The sequence below is a fragment of the Thermobia domestica genome, chromosome 1 (genome assembly GCF_964235325.1).
Source record: "Thermobia domestica chromosome 1, izTheDome1.hap1.1, whole genome shotgun sequence".
Taxonomy (NCBI): domain Eukaryota; kingdom Metazoa; phylum Arthropoda; class Insecta; order Zygentoma; family Lepismatidae; genus Thermobia; species Thermobia domestica.
The window spans coordinates 390,914,949-390,935,392 of record NC_137454.1 but is presented as its reverse complement, the minus strand read 5'-3'; the positions used below and the strand labels follow the sequence as shown (position 1 = coordinate 390,935,392).

Sequence of the window (20,444 nt, the reverse complement as noted above, 5' to 3'; positions counted from 1 at the left end):
AAACATAATGAGCACAACCCCACGCGTATCCAATTATCGTCATCGCCCCCTGTCGTTATTATGATGGAGGAATTAAGGTTAGCCAACCGGAGCGTTAACGCGGTTTATTGAAAATGTTCCCGCGACCAACTAGTAGCTCGCGATAGACGGTTTGGTGATCATTGTTCCAGGCACGTAGCCAAGGGGTGGGTCCGGACCCCCCCTCCTTTGGAACCAGAAATGTAAAAAATTAAGGAAGGATGAAACAATAAGAAACGAGAAGAAGAAGAATCAGCGTTAAAAATATAAAGCTACAGCAAGCGTATGGTTACTCTTTCTTATAAGGAGCTTTGTGTAGAGGAAACTGTGTGTGTGTGTGTGGGGGGGGAGTTGAAAATGAATATTATTGTAACGGAGCATTCCAAATTCCATCTAGCTCTATGCTAATCCTATGGACAACAAATGATGATCGAAAAACCTGTTCGATCAGATAGACTCTAAGGAGAACTTAAGAAACTCGGAATATTATATCTTTTTCAATACTTTTTTTAATATTCTTTTACTCGAGATTCTTTATTCTTTTACTCGAGAGATAGTTCGTTATTGAAGTACTTACTAGCATATCCTCATTTTCGAACTAGCCAACTCGAAATCCTGGCTAAACGAATCAATATATGCTTACAGTAAAATAGTTCAGAATAATAGATCCCCTGGCGTGATAACCGCAATATTTCGTCACGGACCCCCTATTACGAAATCCTGGCTACGTGCCTGACTGTTCTCCATAGTTAACATATTTGTTTAAACATTTATTACAAAGTTTTTGTATACCACCGTAGAAATCATCTTTCTCTGACTGAAGCGAATCTTCGACCGTTGTTAACACTTCTTTATCGGTGTCAAACGATCGTACCCATTTGAGCACTTTGCTGTCACTCATTGCATTCAGGCCATACACCTAACATATCTGCTGATACGTTCCTTGTTGTCAAAAAATCGTTTATTTCACACTTCGTGGAATGCTTAATTTAACGAAACATTTGAACTGCTCACACTGAACCATACACACGGACGTTACGACTGCAACCGGTATCACCTCATTTTCAAGGCATGCTGCGAAACAGCGTGCATGTGCATTTCGACAAAAAGAACAAACATAGCCAATAGGCATAGTGAAAACAGCGTTTGAAAATTGGCTTCGGTCACAGGCGAGTGATTTCTACGACGTGGGCATACAAACAATCGTGGAAAGCTATGGTTAATGTTTAAAGGAACACGATAACTATGCAGAAACATAGCTTAATATATACAGACGAAATTACCATAAATATATGACCTTATCTTCACTAGTTTTGTTTCTATTGACAATTGGATTTTACTAGAAACAATAGCCATTTTATGCTAATTTATTACACTCAACTTCATATCATGAAGACACATACTTTAATAGTAAACAACATATTAAAAATAGACATTTCTACGACATTTCTATACTCCGAATAGCAATGAAGTAAGTTCCCCCCTCCCCAGTAATTCGAGTGTAAATAGACGGGTGAGGCTCTTTTATCAACAACTTTTGTTGATAAAAAAAAATATTCCAAGTAACTTTTCCACTCTCTTTCTTTCTTTTCTTTCTCCTCCCAAATTTTGCGCCCCCTTCCTTCGCCCCGCTCGCCCCCTCGTTCACGGCACGGCACTGGTAACAACAATATTACATACATCCTAAAAATGAGGATACAGTACAAGTATATGTATCTGTAGATAACGGGATTGTAGAGGTAAAATGTGGGAGCTATTACTGAATGTTTGTGGAAGGCAAAGGGGTGAATAGTGTCAGCAATTTTAATAACACAAGATTCATTTTAGTATTTGATAAAAAGGTGGTAATTTGACACCCTGATTTTATGACGTGTCACGAACTTCAACTAATGAGTCCTTCCCAGAATGTATCTCGAATACAATAGAGTCAAACTGTGAGCCATTACCCAGCATGACGGTCTTGACTATGTCTCAAAAATTTTCGGTCTCAAGAAAAGAAGTTCTCATACTTTTCAAAAATCGTGTAGAAAATTGCAACTAAAGATGTTTGGAACAGAGTTTCAAAAGATTTAAGAATAATCTGTTTCAAATATGGAAAGTGCTCTTTTCAAGATACAAGCGAGTCAAGGAATTAGTGGTTCTCTGTATGTTGATAAAAAAAATTCAAATAATGTTCAAAAATAATAAATAGTACGTGACCCTAAAGGACGTAACCGTACACAGTAAACTAAAAAGTGAAAATTGCTCTTTAAAAAATTTTACTGGATACATTTGATAGTTGTAATGTTATTGTTTTATCGCATTTTGCTTTCTTGATTGTAAATATTGTTACGCTTTAATTTAGAATGTATATCCAACTGGCAGCTATACCTGAAATACGATTCCACCAGACGAGAAAGCATATAATTATACGAGATACACACCAAAAGTATATGCCGTTTCATGCTAACTAGGAAATAGAGTAAACCAAGCAAGAACAAGGAAATAGAGTAAACCAAGCACTCTATTTTTCAATAAAATCTTCCTTTTTCTTGATACACAGTCGCCATCGTTCCGTCCATTTTGTATAGTATGTGGCAGCCATCTTTGGGGATTGATTTCAGATTCTGAAAACCTAGTGCACTTCCCAGTGATGATCTACTTGCAACATGACATCCAAGAAGGGCATTCCTGAGGTTTAGAAACAACCAGAAGTCACTCGGGGCTAAACATGGTGAGGTTTAGGATTTAGATTTCTGGGCTTTCGGCATCTATGGCCGTGTTAGCCCTTCACGTATGAGGGATTACCTCCTTCGGGAATCACACTATCCGAGAGAAGGAAAGGAAGAAAGAATTGGGGAAGGAAGTAAGCGGTCTGGGACCTATAAGTTAGAAACCCCCCCTGCATTTGCCTGGTATGAAGGAGGAAATCCCAGGAAAAACCTCATCCAGGATGGCTGGTCTGAAAAAGCTTCTTACACTTTTGCGACCGAGTGCCCCCACCGGGAATCGAACCCGGCTAAATATGGTGAGTTGGGTGGGTGTGGCAGAAGTTTAATATCATGGTGAGCCAAGAATGAGGTGACAACATTAGCACAATGTGGCGGTGCACTGCCCATGGGGAGGATGAAATTGTCATTTGCCATTTGTGGTCGTTTCTCAGCAAATTTTGGCAAACATGTTGTATCCAAAAGTGCACGGAAATACACGCGATAATCGTGACATTTCGGAAAGGAGTGGGACAATATTACTCCTTAAGAATCCCAGAAGATAGCTTACAACATCTTCTCATTGGATGCCACCTAACGAAATATTTTGGGAGGTGATGAATCTTGTGTTTCCTTTGCATCGTCTCCCTTTTTTGTTTCTGGGTTGAATAATGGAATCTGTAATTTTTCCATTGTGACAACAGTTTCCAAGAAATTGGGTCCCTCTCTTCTGAAGAGTGTGAAAATGGCAATACTTGATCGAGTCCTTGCCAGCGCAGCGAGAAGACACTTTCCTTAGACCCAATTCTCTTCTAATTATTCGTTGTACTGTTAACGTAGCTAACCTGAGTGTATCAGAAATCCCCTGCATGATGACACGCCTATCTTCCACGACGAAAACTTTCAATACTACAATGTTAGTCACATCATGCTGTTTTTAGGTGTTCAGATTTCTGCTCATATTTCATACTCGTTCGCCATTGCTTTGAACTCACGCACGCAATTTCTAACAGTGTTTTAGGCAAGAACAGTATCATTACACCCTCCAATTGGTGATGAATATCGGTTGCACAAAGGTCAGCAGTGAGAAACTTCAGAATTACTTGTTGCTCTTCAATGGAAACTTCCATGTCCCCGGGCAATATCAGAAACATTATCTTACTCGTTTAGGCTCTCTGACTCAACTGTTATCAACTAGTGAAAAAAATTGTACTGCTTAGCGATGAAGGTTGGAGATCTCCAACGTCACAGTTGCTTTCCTGAGATGGCACAAAATGTGGACTTTTAAAACAAAATGGCATATACTTTTGGTGCGGGCCAATAGAGGCTTGAAAAATAAATAGACATATAGTTTATGGCGAGATTTTGGAGGATACACACAGTATTCCTGTTAATGATACTTCACTTAAATAAGAAAGTACTAGACAGGAAAAATAATATGAATTAATATAACCAGGAAACAGCATATGTTTCTTTTTATTTATCTCATAGGCATTACCTTATAAACTTATTGAAGTTTATTTCATAAACTTACTAGTAAACCGCTTAACTTACCATGCGTCAGGGTGTTTATTTGTAATTCACTCTGTATGATCTATTTCAGATTCTCCAGCTGCAGATGAACGACTACAAATACCACTACCTTTTTACAACATTTGTAAGTATATATTTTAATCATTCATTGTTTTTAACCATTTTCTACCTCGTTTTTTGTCTATAACATTTCTGTCTGTTAAAGATAATTACTTTTAACTCTTTTCCTGTTTATATCATTTGTATCTTTTAGACCCCTATTACATTAGGCCACTGGTTGAACCACCGGTGGCGCAACCAGTGAACGGAGGACGTGGCGTGGCATTGAAGTATACAGAGTCTATTACACTAGAACACCTGGTGGCGTCACCAAGAAATCGGTGAACGGCTGGTGGACGAGCTCAGTAACTGCCCGGGTAACCATTGGTGGCGCGGGACACACTTGGGCCATTGTTCTTAACGTAGCTATTACACTAGGCCACTGGTGGCGCCGCCAGTAGCAGATTCAAGAGATGTTTGATCATCGGCGCTCGCTCTGTGCCTCATCAGAAGCGCAGTATATTTTCACTCTGTGTAGTGTTGATTGTTTCTTTTGATTCGCGAGAAAATCGCAAGTGGACAATGAAGGTGGTGACAGAAATGCAGTGAAGTTACAAATTCATTCCTAAGGACAAGAGTTTGGACATTCCAATGCTCAATAGTTCACAAAATGATGACTGACATTCGAAAGTAATTAAAAAAAGAACTTAGTGTAGTCCGCATGAAGATCCTTTATCTTCCCGTGACATCTGTAGGGGTGTATGCACACTTTCTTCTTTCTTCGTTTCCTCTTTTACATCAAAAGGGCAGCGAGAAGCATGCTTTCACTCACTGAAGACATTTTCTCATGAAAATATTCGTCTTGTTTTGGCTGCGCCACTGGTGGACGACACGTGAGAATGTGGTGTTGCCACCAGTTGCCTCACCGGTGGCACAAGCAGTGGCCTAATGTAATAGAATCCTTAATCATTAGGTATAAGTGTTGTTAATTGCTTCCCTACCATGTTTTAATACATTAAAATTAATCTTTTAATCATTAACACGTTGATCGCATCTGTATCACCGATGATTCACCGTGGATGTACTTTGGGGAGGCATGTGCATCATATGTATCACCGATGATTCACCGTGGATGTATTTTGGGGAGGCATGTGCATCATATGTGATTCACAGGCTTTGTATCTTTGCTTTTAAATTCGAGTGAATCGACGGCGATGCACAAGCACATAAAGTTTAAATGGTGAATTATATTCTCCGGCCTCAGAAAGACGTTAGGTATTGTTGATTTCCTGATTCTGTTTTTTTTTCTTTTGTTTTTTTAAATAAAGCATGAAAACATGTATATTGTCCGTTTACTGTAGCTTGGCGCTGTGTTTTGACACAAAACCTGGCTAGCGAATCTTAGTAGTCCTTCCCCTTCTTTCCCCTTAACGTAATGGTAACAGTGGTACTAACTCATCAACTTTAGCACTAGTAGGGTTTGGTATATGCAAGTTGCGTAAATTTCGAAACAGTTTACTTCTTCTCTAATCAGGACCGTAACTTGTGTGGGGCAGGGAAGGGGCAACTGGCCCCCAGGGAGGTTCCCCGCTGTTCGAAGGGGTCCATTTGGAGACAACATTTTCTTAATCCATATACGATACGAAAATGAAATTATAAATGAAGCATCAGTTTCACTATATTATAAAGCAGAGCACAAAAGGTAAATAAAACAAAAGTGAGTTGTGGACCTACTTCAGTAAAGAACGTCTACTATTAGGGGCCCTAGAAATAACATTTACTCGTATGGTTTTGAGATTTGTCAATATTGTCCCCTTAATTGTCATGTATGGAAGGAGCCCAGGGACGTAAGTAACGGCCCCGCAGACCTTGCCGTGAGGGAGAGTCCGCAGGCTTCGGGGGGGCATAAATAGTAAGAGAAAGATAGAAAGAGGGGCCCAAGAATGAGAAAAACTTTTTCTAGGAGGCCCAAATACACGTATTAATGCTCTGCTAATAGTTACATATATCAGGTTGGTCTCTTTAAACCTTGGGCTGTGGAGACAAACAATCTTACAGGAGGATAGTATTAAGATTTTAAGAAGGTGAGAAGAAGTGAGCGAGGATGAGAAAGATGAGAAGAAAGAAAGAAAGAGAATGAAAGAAACACTTCTACATTTACTTCATAATGAATTTAAACACATATAAACGATAAAGGGATATCGGGACCCACCACCGTAATATTTGTGGAAGTGTTAGAATATATTTCCCGCCAATTCTGGAGCCTCAGTGTCAGGCCCAATCCTGGCCTTACAGTAGTGGCGGATCCAGGGGACGATCGGGACCCCCCGGAGAGAAAACTTTCTTATTTTATATATTTAAATAAAACCCATCCCAGAGTTTGGAGCTGTTAAAAGTAGCTCTAAGTAGCAGTATTAAAAACCACCGCCCCCCCAGAAGTCCGTCCTGGATCCGCCCCTGCCTTACAGAAGCTACCGTGTAGGCATTCACCTCGTGGGACTGAGGAAAACCTTAATAAGGAATATCAGCCAGAACTGGGTTCATGCCCACGCTCGATCTATCTATTTTAATGCCCTTTTTTTGTGTTGGACAGTGAGAACCCAAACAGGGCAAATGCGTACTGCTTTAAAATGTTTACATGTTAAAAATCGCTATATACTGTACTTTGAACACGTAATTCAATGTGTATTATATTCTTACAGCAGCATGCTTTATTTCCTAATACTTTAAGTCTATGGTTGTTAGTATTTATAATTATTGCATCATACCAATCCTTCTCAAAGCTCGTTAAATTAGTATGAAATTCTAGACTTGGCAGTTTGCAACATTGCAAACCTTTACCAACAGGCAATAATGCGGCGAGAATATTTCCACCTATACTCGCATTGAAATTCCCAGCCCTTGTTTACGATCAGCACAATATGTTTCTGTCGCCTTATCATGAAAACAACGCTGTCCAGCGAACCTAACGGTCTTTGCTGTCTCTGTTTATTCTTTACAATACAAACTGCAGCCTTGCAATATTGCCAGGAGTACAAGGTTTTCGCACACTTTTGAACAAGAATATTTGTACAAAATTTAGTGTGCATTAAATGTAAGATTGTATTACATAATAACTAACTCGATTTGTCATAATGTTAATATCTTAGTCATCTCAAAAGCAGCAATTTATGTAGTAATAGTAATTGTTCTATGACTGTGCAGAAGTAGGTACATTCGGTTCGGCGATTCATGTGCCTGGCAACCATGAATTAACCATATAGGGATGAGAAGCAAGATTTTGACGCTCGCACTACAATTGTTGTTTGTAAACAATTTTCCAACCTAGATTGAACGGACAATACAAATTTCCTACACACTTTTTTTCCTTGTGCGAAGACCGAATATTTTTCGATTATCATATTAAGCTACCAATAATCCTGAACCTAGATACCTGCGCTGCGTAGAATTTTCATGGGATTATGCTTTTGCTCATCCCTCTCCCTACACCTGCATATTCTTTTGCCATTATAGTGCATCCACGTTCCACTTGTTGACCATGTGGAGACATGGTTGGAAATTGTGTATCCAAATGTTTCGCCCTAGTAATATTTACGTATCAGTTATATTGGAAATAGAACAAAACACGCCAGAAAGGTTATGATTGAATATTTGTTTTATGAACTTTCCGGTTTGAGTCTCCAAAATGTAGCACTTTGCATTTTTGTTGACACGCAAGCAAACCCTTTTATAAGACAATTGTATAAATTCCTTAAGACTTGGCCATGTAACACATAAAAAATTTACATTAAAAATTTTAATCTCAGCTTGTCAATAAACAAGTTGCAAACAAAAATTTAAAACAGACTTCCAATATTAATTTATAAACGTTTCGCTTTGATGCATCACCTAATGGAAGAAAATACCTTTATTGGGTAAAATAAAACCTACTAAAGTTCTGTTCGTAAATAGGCATGTTCGTAAAGTACATATTTTACTAAATAATCAGGCATTACTGCAGATTTTTTTCCAACGGGGGACAAAACGCCGATACTCTAGGGAAGTTGGGAATACATTGACATTCTTGGACATTCATATCAAACAATTGTTATTGACACAGATTCCATAACGTTATTAACTACAGTAAATATGTTAACCCATTGCGTTCCATAAGTCATTTTCCTATGTGCGTGATGTAATACCAAGTTTTCATTTACTGTTAAAAGCAGTGGCGGATCTATGCCAGGCCGGGGGACCTAGGCCCTCCCGTGTTTGAGTGACAAAAATAATTTAAGCCATTATTTATATATTTTTTTGAAAATTTATAGTAAAAATTATATACCTATCAAAGTCTGGGTTAAGGGTCGCGGTGGTTCAGTGGTAGAGCGTCCACCTCCGGTGCTTGGGGTCCCAGGTTCGATCCCAGCTCGCGCCGTGTGGACTTTGTGGTGGACAAACACCGTGCTTGTGGGTTTTCTCGGGGTTCTCCCATTTCTTCCCACTTTCTTCATTCCAAAATTTTCACTCATTTCTCGTTATCACCGTCTCCTTTAGCCTAACCGGCATAACCGTGGGACGCAAAACAAAGATTTCATTTCATTTCATCTCATTTAGAGGGCCCCCAGTTCTTACCTTCTAGATTCACCTCTGGTTAAAAGATTGTCTCGACCGTTATATAGGGCATAGTTATTCTGCACGCACAAGGAGAGCATTCAAATTAGTGATAAAAAGTTATTTGCATTGTGGAACATTTGGATTGAAAAAGGGAAATTATGATGTTATAAAGAGATATTATGTTGCTTCAGGCTGGCAACACTGATCGGATATCAACGACAAAGTTTTGTTTTTTGATCTTGAAATACGATCTGAAATTTGCTATTTGTTTATCGTCAAACCAAACACATGTGTGTCGTTATTGAATGCTCCCTTAGGCCTGTCATCTACTGAAACAAATACCGTAAATACGCGCGTAATTTTCGCCCTCGCATAATTTTCGCATCCCAATTTTGAAGGGCATTTTCTGTGTATTTTATTTTCCTCGCGTAATTTGCGCATGCGGAAACTTTTTGTGAAACAGCATTTTTTCAGGATTCAATTACGGTAGCTAATGAACAATTGGCAACGCAGCAAAGCCATTGTTATAAAGTAAGAAACCACACGACTTCTTAATCAATTTTTTAATGTTATTTTTCTACAAATTTAGATTGTTGTCAATTCTTGCTACAAAGAAAATGTGTACCGGTATTTTCGTGTTATTTTGACTGGGGAAAAAATTACTTGATGTTCACTGATGTGGCTAATTTTTTCCCCGCATAATTTACGCACCCTTGTTTCAAAACAACTTTTTTCGTCTAAAAAAGTGCGAAAATTACGCGAGTAAATACGGTATATATTTGGTATTTTCTCAATAAGGTGCTGTTACCTAAACAGAAATAGTAGAACCAATTCGTGCCATGCATCCACTAAAAAATTTCATCATCTCTACGATTAATACGACCCATACTAAAGGCTGTCTTTTCATGACAGGGATGTCACTGGAATTTTGCAATGGAAAAAATGAAATTAAATGAAATCTTTAGTTTTACGTCCTACGATTATGCCGGTTAGGCTAAAGGAGACGGTAATGATGAGAAATGAATGAAATGGTGGAATGAAGAAAGTGGAAAGAAACGGGAGAACCCCGAGAAGACCCAAGAGCACGGCGTTTGTCCACCACAATGTTCACACGGCGCGATCTGGGATCGAACCAGGGACCCCAAGCACCGGAGTTGAACGCCCTACCACTGAGCCACCGCGCCCCCAATTTTGCAATGGAGTATTATATGACATCCAACTGGATGTCACTGGTAAGCAGGGGTTAAAGATTGTAGTGGGTAATTAAGCAAATCTAACATTTCTGACATATACTTCGAAGAACCGAAAACGTACCCAAAAACCAGGGGGGACAATTGCCCCTCTTGTCCTCGACTGCTAACTCCCAGTGAATTTTACGAAGGGGGACACAAAATAAACCGGATTGAAAGAGCGCTGCCTCTCCTAGGCGTAATAGAGAGTTCTCCTGTTAGGTGGGTCTAGTGAGACCTTCCCAGATCAGTTGGCCAAGCGGCGTCTGCGTAGGAGGTTAACGTTTGATCGTATTATTGTTTTTCTCAACTGTTCTCGTTTTCCGCCTGTGAAGTCGTTATGGTAGATTCAAAGGAACAAGGAGTGTGTTTGCTTCCTACTTGGAAAATCGGAAACGAAAACTTACCAAATGCTTCAACAGGCTTTCAAGAAGGTTGCTATGAACCGCACATAATTTTTTGAGTGGTTTGGGCGCTTTACGTGTACTGAGATGAGTGTTGAAGATCATGCTCGTTCTGGGTGGTCTTCATCATTTCGAAACTACGAAAATATCGAACAAATCTGCCCCAAAATCAGCGAGGATCGCCGTTTCATGATCGATGATATTTCAAAATAGGCAGGAGTGAGTTGGAGCTCGTGCCAGCGTGAGGTTTTGCAAATGATACATGTTGCCGCTAAGTTTGTTTCTCACCTGCTCACACAGGATCAAATCATTTGTCTGAATTTGAGCCAGGACTTGAAAATTCAGATTGAAAGTGATCCAAACTTTTTGACCAACATGATGACATTTTCCGAGAATTAAACAAAATTTAATAGGAAAATGGTTTGATGGTGTAGAGGCTGTAAAAAAAAACTTCGCATTGGACGATATAAAAGTTCCAGAGTTCCAGAGGTGCTTCAAACAGTGGGAAAGAAGATGGGAGAAATGAATCGCATTTAATGGAGAGTACTTTGAAGGAGACTGAAAGAATTTTGTAAAAAATGTAATAAATTATTTTTTAGAGCGAAAGTCCGGTTTCTTTTGAATCCTCCCTCGTATTCTACGTTGTGAAACTACTGAATATCTGCGGGTACTGAATATCTGCAAAAAACTAACTATTGTCTCTATCTATTTCCGGTTTATCCATTATGCGATCAGTGTTCTGCCAGCAAATCCCAGATTTAAACCATCTCCGGTTCGAATAGATACGTAATAGTCGAGACAACCCATTCACGATAAAACTCATCCTTCAATCAGCGTAAAAAATAATAAGAAAACGGTTTTAGATATATTTTACCTCTTTTGGCTCTATAGAAATAAGCATTTGAACCGAAATTACTAGTAAATTTCAGCCATTTTGATTTCAGTAGAGTATTGTAGTGGTGATGGTATGTTCTTCTAAAACGCTGAATCGATTCTCAATAACTGTTTGTCGTTATCTATTACCATTTTTGTTCCATTACGATTAATTGAATCCGGAAAACGATTGATTTCTATCACTTTCGGTGTGAACCGAGAGTTAACAGAAAAAATGGAACTTTTTCCTAGGACACTGAATCGATTGCAGAAGAAAACCGACCTCTCGACATCTCTTACCCTTTTCTGGTCTGGCACCGACCTATCAACAGACAGACGGACTCTCATAACCGTTCTATAAGACTCCCGACAGTTATGTATGCATTTGAAACCTAAATAGATAAACTTCATTTGTTGTGGAAATTAAACCTGTTTTACTTTTGTTTTCAATGCATGAATGTACTGACTATAAGATATTAAAATATTGTTAAATGAAAAATCCTTCATAAGGAAGTTAATAATTTAAGCTTCCAGGTAAAAATGTTAGTGTCCTCGAAACTTCCTGTTAATTTCGCACAGTGAAGACAATATAATTATAAATTAGATATGTAATGCTTTCAGCAAGAAAAAGCACTGTTAAATTACTAACAACTGGGGTATGTACCGTAATGTGTGATGTCTAGCATTGTCAATTTCCAAACTATGCTATGCATAAGTACGCAAAGTATTATCAGTAGCGCCGATTTCTGAATAACTTTGGAGGGGACCCGTTTAGGAAATTGTGTTCCGTTATTACATACCCTGCACAGAGGTAAAAATGGATCTGAAAAGGTAGGGGGACATATGACGTCAAGCCGTCCCCGTGCCTATCTTTTATAAAGCAGGGGGACGCCATAGATATTTTCTGGAAGTGGGGAACGCCATAGATATTTTCTGGAAGTGGGGGACGCCATAGATATTTTCTGGAAGTGGGGGACGCCATAGATATTTTCTGGAAGTGGGGGACGACGTCCTCCCGCGTTCTCCCGCACTTTTACCCGCTGCCCCTGCAAAGATTCAAACAAACACATTCAAATTCTAGGAGGCACAAGTATGGATTCAAAACAAGACATTCAGATTCTAGGAGGCCCAAGTAAAGATCCAACAAACAAGACATTCAGATTCTAGGAGGCCCAAGTAAAGATCCAAGCAAAGACATTCAGGTCCTAGGACGCCCAAGTAAGGAGTCAAACAAAGACATTCAGTTCTTAGCTAGAAGATCGAAGTAATGATCCAAACAAAGACATTCAATTCCTTGCTAGAAGGCCAAAGCAAGGATCCAAACAAAGGCATTCAGATCCTAGAAAGTCAAAGTAAGAATCGAAACAGATATTCAGATTTTAGTAGAATTAAGCAAGGATCCAAACAAAGACATTCAGATCCTAGGAAGCCCAATTAAGAATACAAACAAAGACATTCAAATTCTAGGAAGCACAAGTAAGAATCCAAATAAAGACATTCAAATTCTATGAGGTCCAAGTAAGGATTCAAACAGTCATTTGGATCCTAGAAGGCCCAAGCAAGAATCTAAACAAAGACTTCCAGATCGTAGGAGTCTGAAGTAAGGATCCAAACAAAGACATTCAGATCCTAGGATGCTCAAGTAAGGATCCAAAGATATTCAGATCCTAGGACGCCCAGATAAGGATCCAAACAAAGGCATTCAGGTCCTGGAAGACCAAAACAAAGACATATAGATCCTAGGAGTTTCAAGTAATGATCCAAACAATGACATACAGATCCTAGGAGCCTCAATCAACAATCGAAACAAAGACATTCAGATCGCACGAGACCCAAACAAGGATCTAAGTAAAAACATTCCGATCCTAGGAGCTTCAATCAAGTATTCAAACAGAGACATTCAGATCTTATAGTGTTCCAATTATAGGTTCCATCTCCTCTAGTAACATTCTACTCCAAATGGAAGTGGTAGAAATCACCTACTTCCGGTTTCAATGTTCATAATCACTAACCAAAACGAATAAAAAATAGCAAGAAATAGTTTGTTGCAATCGGTTCAGCATATTTCGTATCCACCATTATCTGTATACTAAAAGCGGAAATAGTTAACATTGACTTTTAACCACTTAAAATGTCGTTTTACATAGAAGAAATACAGTATGCGAGGGCGAGATCTGTTTTTAGGTATCTATTCAGTCTTCATCCTTTTCACTGTATTCACACCGGAAGCGGGAGAAATCTAAGATTTCCGGTTTCTACACTAATCGCCATAATAAAGAAACGGTAATACATAGCGAGAAATAGTTTTACGCAAATCCTAGATATACCGCGTCCCCCCTTCCAGCTCATTTGTTGTACATGCTTTTTGTCTGACATTTTCTCTGGTTTCTGATGAAGCATTGTATTCTCATCTTGATAAATAATGGGATGAAAATAACTGTTAGAAAGACAAAAAGCATGGTAACTAGATCGAAGTGGTCGGTGTCAAGTATAGAAGTAGAAGGGGAGAAAATAGAGCAGGTGACTAGTTTCCGATACCTCGGTGGTATTATTAGTAATGATATGAAATGTGAACGTGAAATAAAAGCAAGGATAGGAATGGCGAAAGAAACCTTTAGAAGAAAAAAAATACTATTTTGTGGGATCTTGAATAAAGAGTTGAGAAAAAGACTCATAAAATGCTTCGTATGGAATATTTTACTTTATGGGCCAGAAACATCAACATTAAGAGCCTGCCTTACTCAAAATAACACAAAATTTACAATTTTTCTTTCGCTTGTATTTCATAAGTGAAAGGAGATAATGATATGAAACTTACCACAATCATAGATAATGTTGTTCTACAACAGAAAATATGAACCTGAAGAATTTTCAGTGTTGCCATCCATAGAAATTACAGTGTTGCCAGAATAACAATTTCCCTAAAATCTAAGTTAAGGCAGCGACTAGAGGAACGAACTCAACTGCATTTGATTACGTATCATGTTGTTTTGGTTTCCTGTGAACTACTTTTTAAATAATAGTTGTATTTAGTTTGTAATAAACAAAATAGTTTTAATATACAGTTATTAAAACTAAATTATAATGCTATTTAAAAAGTAGTTCACAGCAAACCAAAACAACATGATACGTAACCAAGTGCAGCTGAGATCGTTCCTCTAGTCGCTGCCTTAACTTAGATTTTAGGGAAATTGTTATTCTGGAAACACTGTAATTTCTATGGATGGCAACACTGAAAATTCTTCAGGTTCATATTTTCTGTTGTAGAACAACATTATCTATGATTGTGGTAAGATCCATATCATTATCTCCTTTCACTTATGAATAAACAAGCAAAAGAAAAATGGTAAATATTGCATTATTTTTAGTAAGGCAGGCTCTTAAGCAGGAACAGTGGGAATGTGTATGTGGATAAGAATGGAGCGAATTAGCTGGGTCGTGCCGAACACGAATAAGATAGTGTTTAAGAATGGTAGGTGGTAAACAACAGTTTTATATATTATTAAAAAAAAAAGGAAGAGAAACTGGTTGGGACACTGACTAACAAAGAACCCATTGAATGCGAGGTCAAAAGTGCAATCTCTAGTAAGGCTCCTTTGAAAGTGTAGTCTGAACAATGATAACAGGAAAAAATATTACCTGCTAATGACTCACCATGTGCATCAGGAGATAAAAAATATGTGTGAGGGAGGTGCAGAGATCAACCTTCTATGGAATGTATGTATTACACTTCACAAAATAGACATCGTTGACAGCCAGGAAATGTTCAAAACAAACCATTAACTTGCACCATGAACACCGAATGAAAAATGACGCGCCACAGTGATCACAAATGTTCGCACCATCAAGATCGAAGACGAACTTCTTGGGAGATACAAACTGTTCAAGGCGTTCAGCTACGCATCCACTTTTAAAGAATGCATATAGAATCATATTGGTGTAAAAGGTGGCATCATATTCCATCAGTCCTCATCTCCCCTTTATAGGTTTAGGAAACTGACACAGATCCCTTGCCCGATTTACAAGTAACTCCGAAAACCGGATTCGGATTAGATATCCGACTTAGAAATCATGACTTTTGATTTTCAAATCCGAAATCTGAAAGCCAGATTTAAATCTGAATCCGGATATGCGGAATTCGAATTTTACAAAACCCGAATATTCCAATATCAGGATTTTTTGACAACACTGTTTGAATTTCCATATTAACATCGAAGAAAGAAGCTAAACACTGCATTTCGCCCTGATGCGAGAGTTCACGATTTATCTTTCATTCAGAGGCGGATCCAGGGTAAGGGCGATCGGGGCAATCGTCCCCCCCCAGAAGAGGAAACTTTCTTTTATATATATATAAATAAAACCCATCCCAATGTTTGGAGCCCTTAAAAGTAGCAGTATGACAACCCATCGCCCCCCCCCCCCCCACAGAAGTCGGTCCTGGATCCGCCCCTGCTTTCATCTTTTCCGCTTCTATCATTCTGATTCGACTGCTTCGATTTTGTCCATTTCGAAACAAAATGGTTGAGTATGTCTCCGTACCAGTGCTTTAACTTGAACCGACCCTTGAAAACAAAGTTACAGGCACGTCGCGTCGTCTCCTCGCATCTACTAGTGCTTGCTTCATTACCCGCACACACCGACGCCCTCTGTTATCCGCATTGGAAAACGGCGACTCAGTAGAGATGAATAGTGATTTTTTCACAACAGACGCTTCGAATATGCACTATAAGTGACGAAAAAAGGAAAGTAAATCCATACGCCTTCTTTATCTATGTTTTAATAGGAATCGAGGTATTTCGACTTTCCTTGTTATTGCAGAGGGCCCTTCAATTGATGGACAATATCAAAACAGAAAAAAAGTACGTAAAGATGATGTTAATGGAAGACCGTGGGGTATGGAAGTTTCTCAGTTGTGGCAAGTAACCTGCAAATGATGGCAGAATACCTATGATGATGATTGAATTTTGAAATCTTCAATAGCAGCAATAGGAGCATTCATATTCTTATCAATGTATATTTATTTCCAGCAAGACTTTTGCATATCATCGTAGTCCAGATTGTTATTTTATTACCACCTTTGTTCTTAATGAAATCAGAGTTCTTACTTAATAGTTATTTACTGATTTTATGGCATTCAATTATCTTTATCAGACATTGTTAGGATCATCAAGTCTAGGAGGCTCAGGTGGGCAGGCCATGTAGCCAGATTGGAAGAAAGGAGGAACACTTTCAAAGATTTAAGTTGGAATCGAATCTGGAAACGACCATTAGGAAGACCTAGGCGCATACAGGAGAACAATATTAAGATGGATCTCGCAGAAATAGGAATACAAAGTAGAAATTGCATCCAGTTGGCTAAAGATAGAAGTCGATGGAGAGGTCTAATGAGCGAGTCATTGAACTTCTCGGTTCCATAGGCCATAGAGTTCGATCTAATTCGTACATCGTGGTTCTAGTCTCCGTAGTTCTCAAAACATGTAACCTTCAGTCCTAGCATCGATTTTTCATAAAGCGAAACGAACCTTATTTATTTCATTTGTAACAGCTTCAGGTTACTTCTTTATACATGCATACAGCTCAAGTATTTCATTAAAATCATGTGGGTAGATGATCTGTCAATTTAATTTGGAAATATTATTTATAAGGTTCGTAATGGGTTTTCGGAATGGAATCAGTTTCCACTATGTAAGCAGGTATTATAAGGTTCCTTTTTTCTAGTTATAAAGTTCCGTTTTTATAGTTATCAACACATATTCTTGTAGCGAGAACGTCTAGAATATTAATTTATTTCAAGTTCCATAGTAGAATAAGAACAATACAGTGGATTTAATCAAAAATAAAAGCAGGTAATAAAACCAATTCTATAAGTACTTTTTACGTGTCAATTAAATTTTATCCAATTTTTAAAAAGTTTGCAAACTGCTAGACCAGACATCTGTTAAACATTTTCGTACAATTTGAAAGTACGTGCCTTTTCTTATTCGCACAATAAAAATCAAACTTATTTGTTAGTCTACTCTTGCCAGCATTATTATTGTTACCAGTGGCGTACGCAAGGTAGGGTTCAGGGTGGAAAGCCCCCTACAGCAAAATGCAATGGAAAAATAAATATTCGCTAGATTAAAATATAAATTATGTATTCATAAATCACACTTGTCCCGAAAGGATATGAGAGTCAATGCTTGACCCCCCACAATGAAATTCTGTCTATACCCCTAATTATATTACTTTCAAATCGGATAATATCTGTACAGTGGGACACCCGAATCACATTAAAAGCATACACTTAATTTTAAAAATGGGGCCTTGGTGGGTCAGTGGTAGAGCGTTCACCTTCTGGTGCTTGGGGTCCTTGGTTCGATCCCAACTCGCGCCAAGTGAGTTTTGTGGTGGACAAACGCCATGTGTATGAGTAGATTTTACGTACCACGTTTATGCCGGCTAGGCTAGAGGAGACGATGATAGAGAAATGAATAAAATGATGGAATGAAGAAAGTGGGAGGAAACGGGAGAACTCCAAGAAAATCCATGCACACGGTGTTTGTCCACCACGAAGTTCACTTTGGCGCGAACCAAGGACCCCATGCACCAGAAGTGAATTCTCTACCACTGAGTCACCGCAGGCCCTCGCTTGAGTTTGAGAAAGAGATGCTTTTTAATAATTTATATATTAATTATAAAAACATAAAACTGTTATGTTGGCAGACAATTTTGCCCCTCCCTGGCAATGCCTCAAATTACACTGCTGGATATCACATGTAGCGACATCTAGTAGTGTCGTTGTTTATTATTAGGATTTTCAAATACCTGGATTATCTTTAAATACATAAAATGCCAATTTTCCTAAGGTTCATAAATTCTTACTACTATTTAAGAAATTACTTGCTTTCAAGGTCTTTCGGTCAGAATAAAAGTTCCCAATAATTATGACGTGAAGTACGAGGGCTGTCCAGCAGGCCCGTATCCAGGGGGGGGTCTAGGGGGGCAGACCCTCCTTAAATTTTTGCTGGCCCCCTAAAAGTTTTACAGTAGGCTTGCAAAAAAACTATAATATGGTGATGAACTATCATATGGTTAGATCGGGCCCTCTCTAAAATCAGCCGGGCCCCCCTAAGTTTTTGGGCTAGCTACGGGCCTGCTGTCCAGAAAGTAATAGGGGGGTCTAGTCATTTTGAAACAAAAAAAGTAACAGAATAACAAAACAAATTGTATTATATAGCTACATTTGAAAGGTACCCTCTTAAACTATTTTTCCACATAATTTCCGTGCTAATTAAGGCACTTATCATACCCATACCGTTGCACAAGTTTTGCAATACCGTCACGGGAGAAATCTGTCGCCCGCGATTTCAAGCACTGACTCACATCAGCATGCAGTTTGATGTCAGTATCAAAGCGTTGTGTAGCGAGTTATGTCTTTATCACTAGGAAGAGGTAGTAGTAGCTTGGCGCCAAATCCGAGCTGTATGGTGGGTGATCCAAAATCATCGAAAAACTCTCGGGTGCGCTTGGCCATGTGCGGACGTGCGTTGTCACATCCACACTCGGCCTCCACTCATTACTCCATGTCCGTGCACTTCACACATTTGGCGACGGATTTCAATTGGCTTCCGTGTTTTTTTTCTGCCTATAAAACACTCACACCGAACACACCTCACAAGAGGCGGGATTTTCAATTGCAGCGCACATTGTAACACGTCACAGAAACCACACTAAGAGCGTCACAATTTTCCCGTTATCACAGCTGGATGCGTACTGACACGTGTGAGAGTGGTAACATTCCGACACTAAAATGGCGACTAGCCCCGCCCACTGCCGCGATAGGCCAAAAAGTCTGGTACGTTCTGGATAGCCCTCGTATAATAGATTTCTAACTTATAACAAAACATTTGTAAGTTAAAAGTCAATGTGTGTCACCGTTAGGATTATTTCTTTCACTGTTTGGAGTACGTTTGTCATTGTTAGATGTACTGTGTCTCCGTTAGAACAAGATAGACCTAAATGACAATAAACGTAACTATTTAACAGTGCTTTTAAAAAAAAGTAACTTTTTTCATTTCTCTATTTTTATTTTTTGCTTAGCGGAAGGGGCAATAAATTGAAATCGTGTATAACGATGGATACCTATATCTGAAATGCAATGCTCACTGTTTCATTGTAGAAAATTTAGATTTCATACGCTATTCATCTCATAAGTTATACTGTAACTTGCGAATGACAGTCAAAGTAAAACCTTAAGGTTTCTCCTCTTTTAGCTGATAACTACATCTGTAGTAAGAACGGGACTAAAGTTCTAAGTCATATTTCAGCTAAACATGAAATAATATTTTATCAGGAAAGAAAATCGAATCGAACAAGAACTATTTTCTCGTTGAATTAGGTTTCCATGGTCTTTACCATAGCTTAGCATTTCTCAGTGTACGTATAACTGGAAATCTCGAAACCTTATGAATAGCAAAATATCTTTCCATTCCACGGAAACAACATAATGCATAAATAACATCGTTGCAAAATTGAAGGAAGAATATTCTGTTTAGTTATACTAAAGAATGGAATTATTCAACAACAGATTGTTTGTATATATATATATATAGTGTTTTGTCTATCTTGTTTCTGCATGTTCTTTGTTTGATTCTCTTACAGGACATCGAAACCTTTGATTTGGAGGACTTCAAATACAACTTTGTCAACATGACTGCGTTCCGAATCGTCGATGCAGAAAGTGTGGCTGTGAACGAGATTTTAAAAGATATGGAAAGGTTCCAACCTGTGGGGCACAGTATACTCAACAAATCGAGAATTATTCAGGTAAAAGAACATTTTGTTTTTCGTTAAGAGGCCCCATCACGGCGAAATTAAAGTACCGCTAATCTTAGAGTAATTATTTGATATCTTCAAATAGATAAAAGATAATCGAAAAATGAAACAAGAGCTCGCTAGATACCGTTATCACGACTCACTTACCTGCTTTCGATTTCCAGCCAGTTAGAAAATCGGCATTTACTTAGGCGTTTTTAAAAGGTTGCAAACGGAAAACTACTAGGTGACTCGTGATAACGGTACCTAAT

At 38.6% G+C, this 20,444-nt stretch overlaps 1 protein-coding gene across 3 annotated transcripts in view; it reads left to right on the top strand.

The window, feature by feature from the left end:
- The window catches only part of LOC145665244 (glutamate receptor ionotropic, kainate 2-like), a 1,018,072-nt gene that overhangs the window by 823,416 nt on the left and 174,212 nt on the right, over window positions 1-20,444 (top strand). For all 3 annotated transcript variants that reach the window (XM_081732538.1, XM_081732544.1, XM_081732549.1), the window contains 2 exons: window positions 4,309-4,362; window positions 20,020-20,184. In XM_081732538.1, coding sequence (XP_081588664.1) covers window positions 4,309-4,362; window positions 20,020-20,184 — 219 coding nt within the window. The remainder of the gene's footprint in view (window positions 1-4,308; window positions 4,363-20,019; window positions 20,185-20,444) is intronic.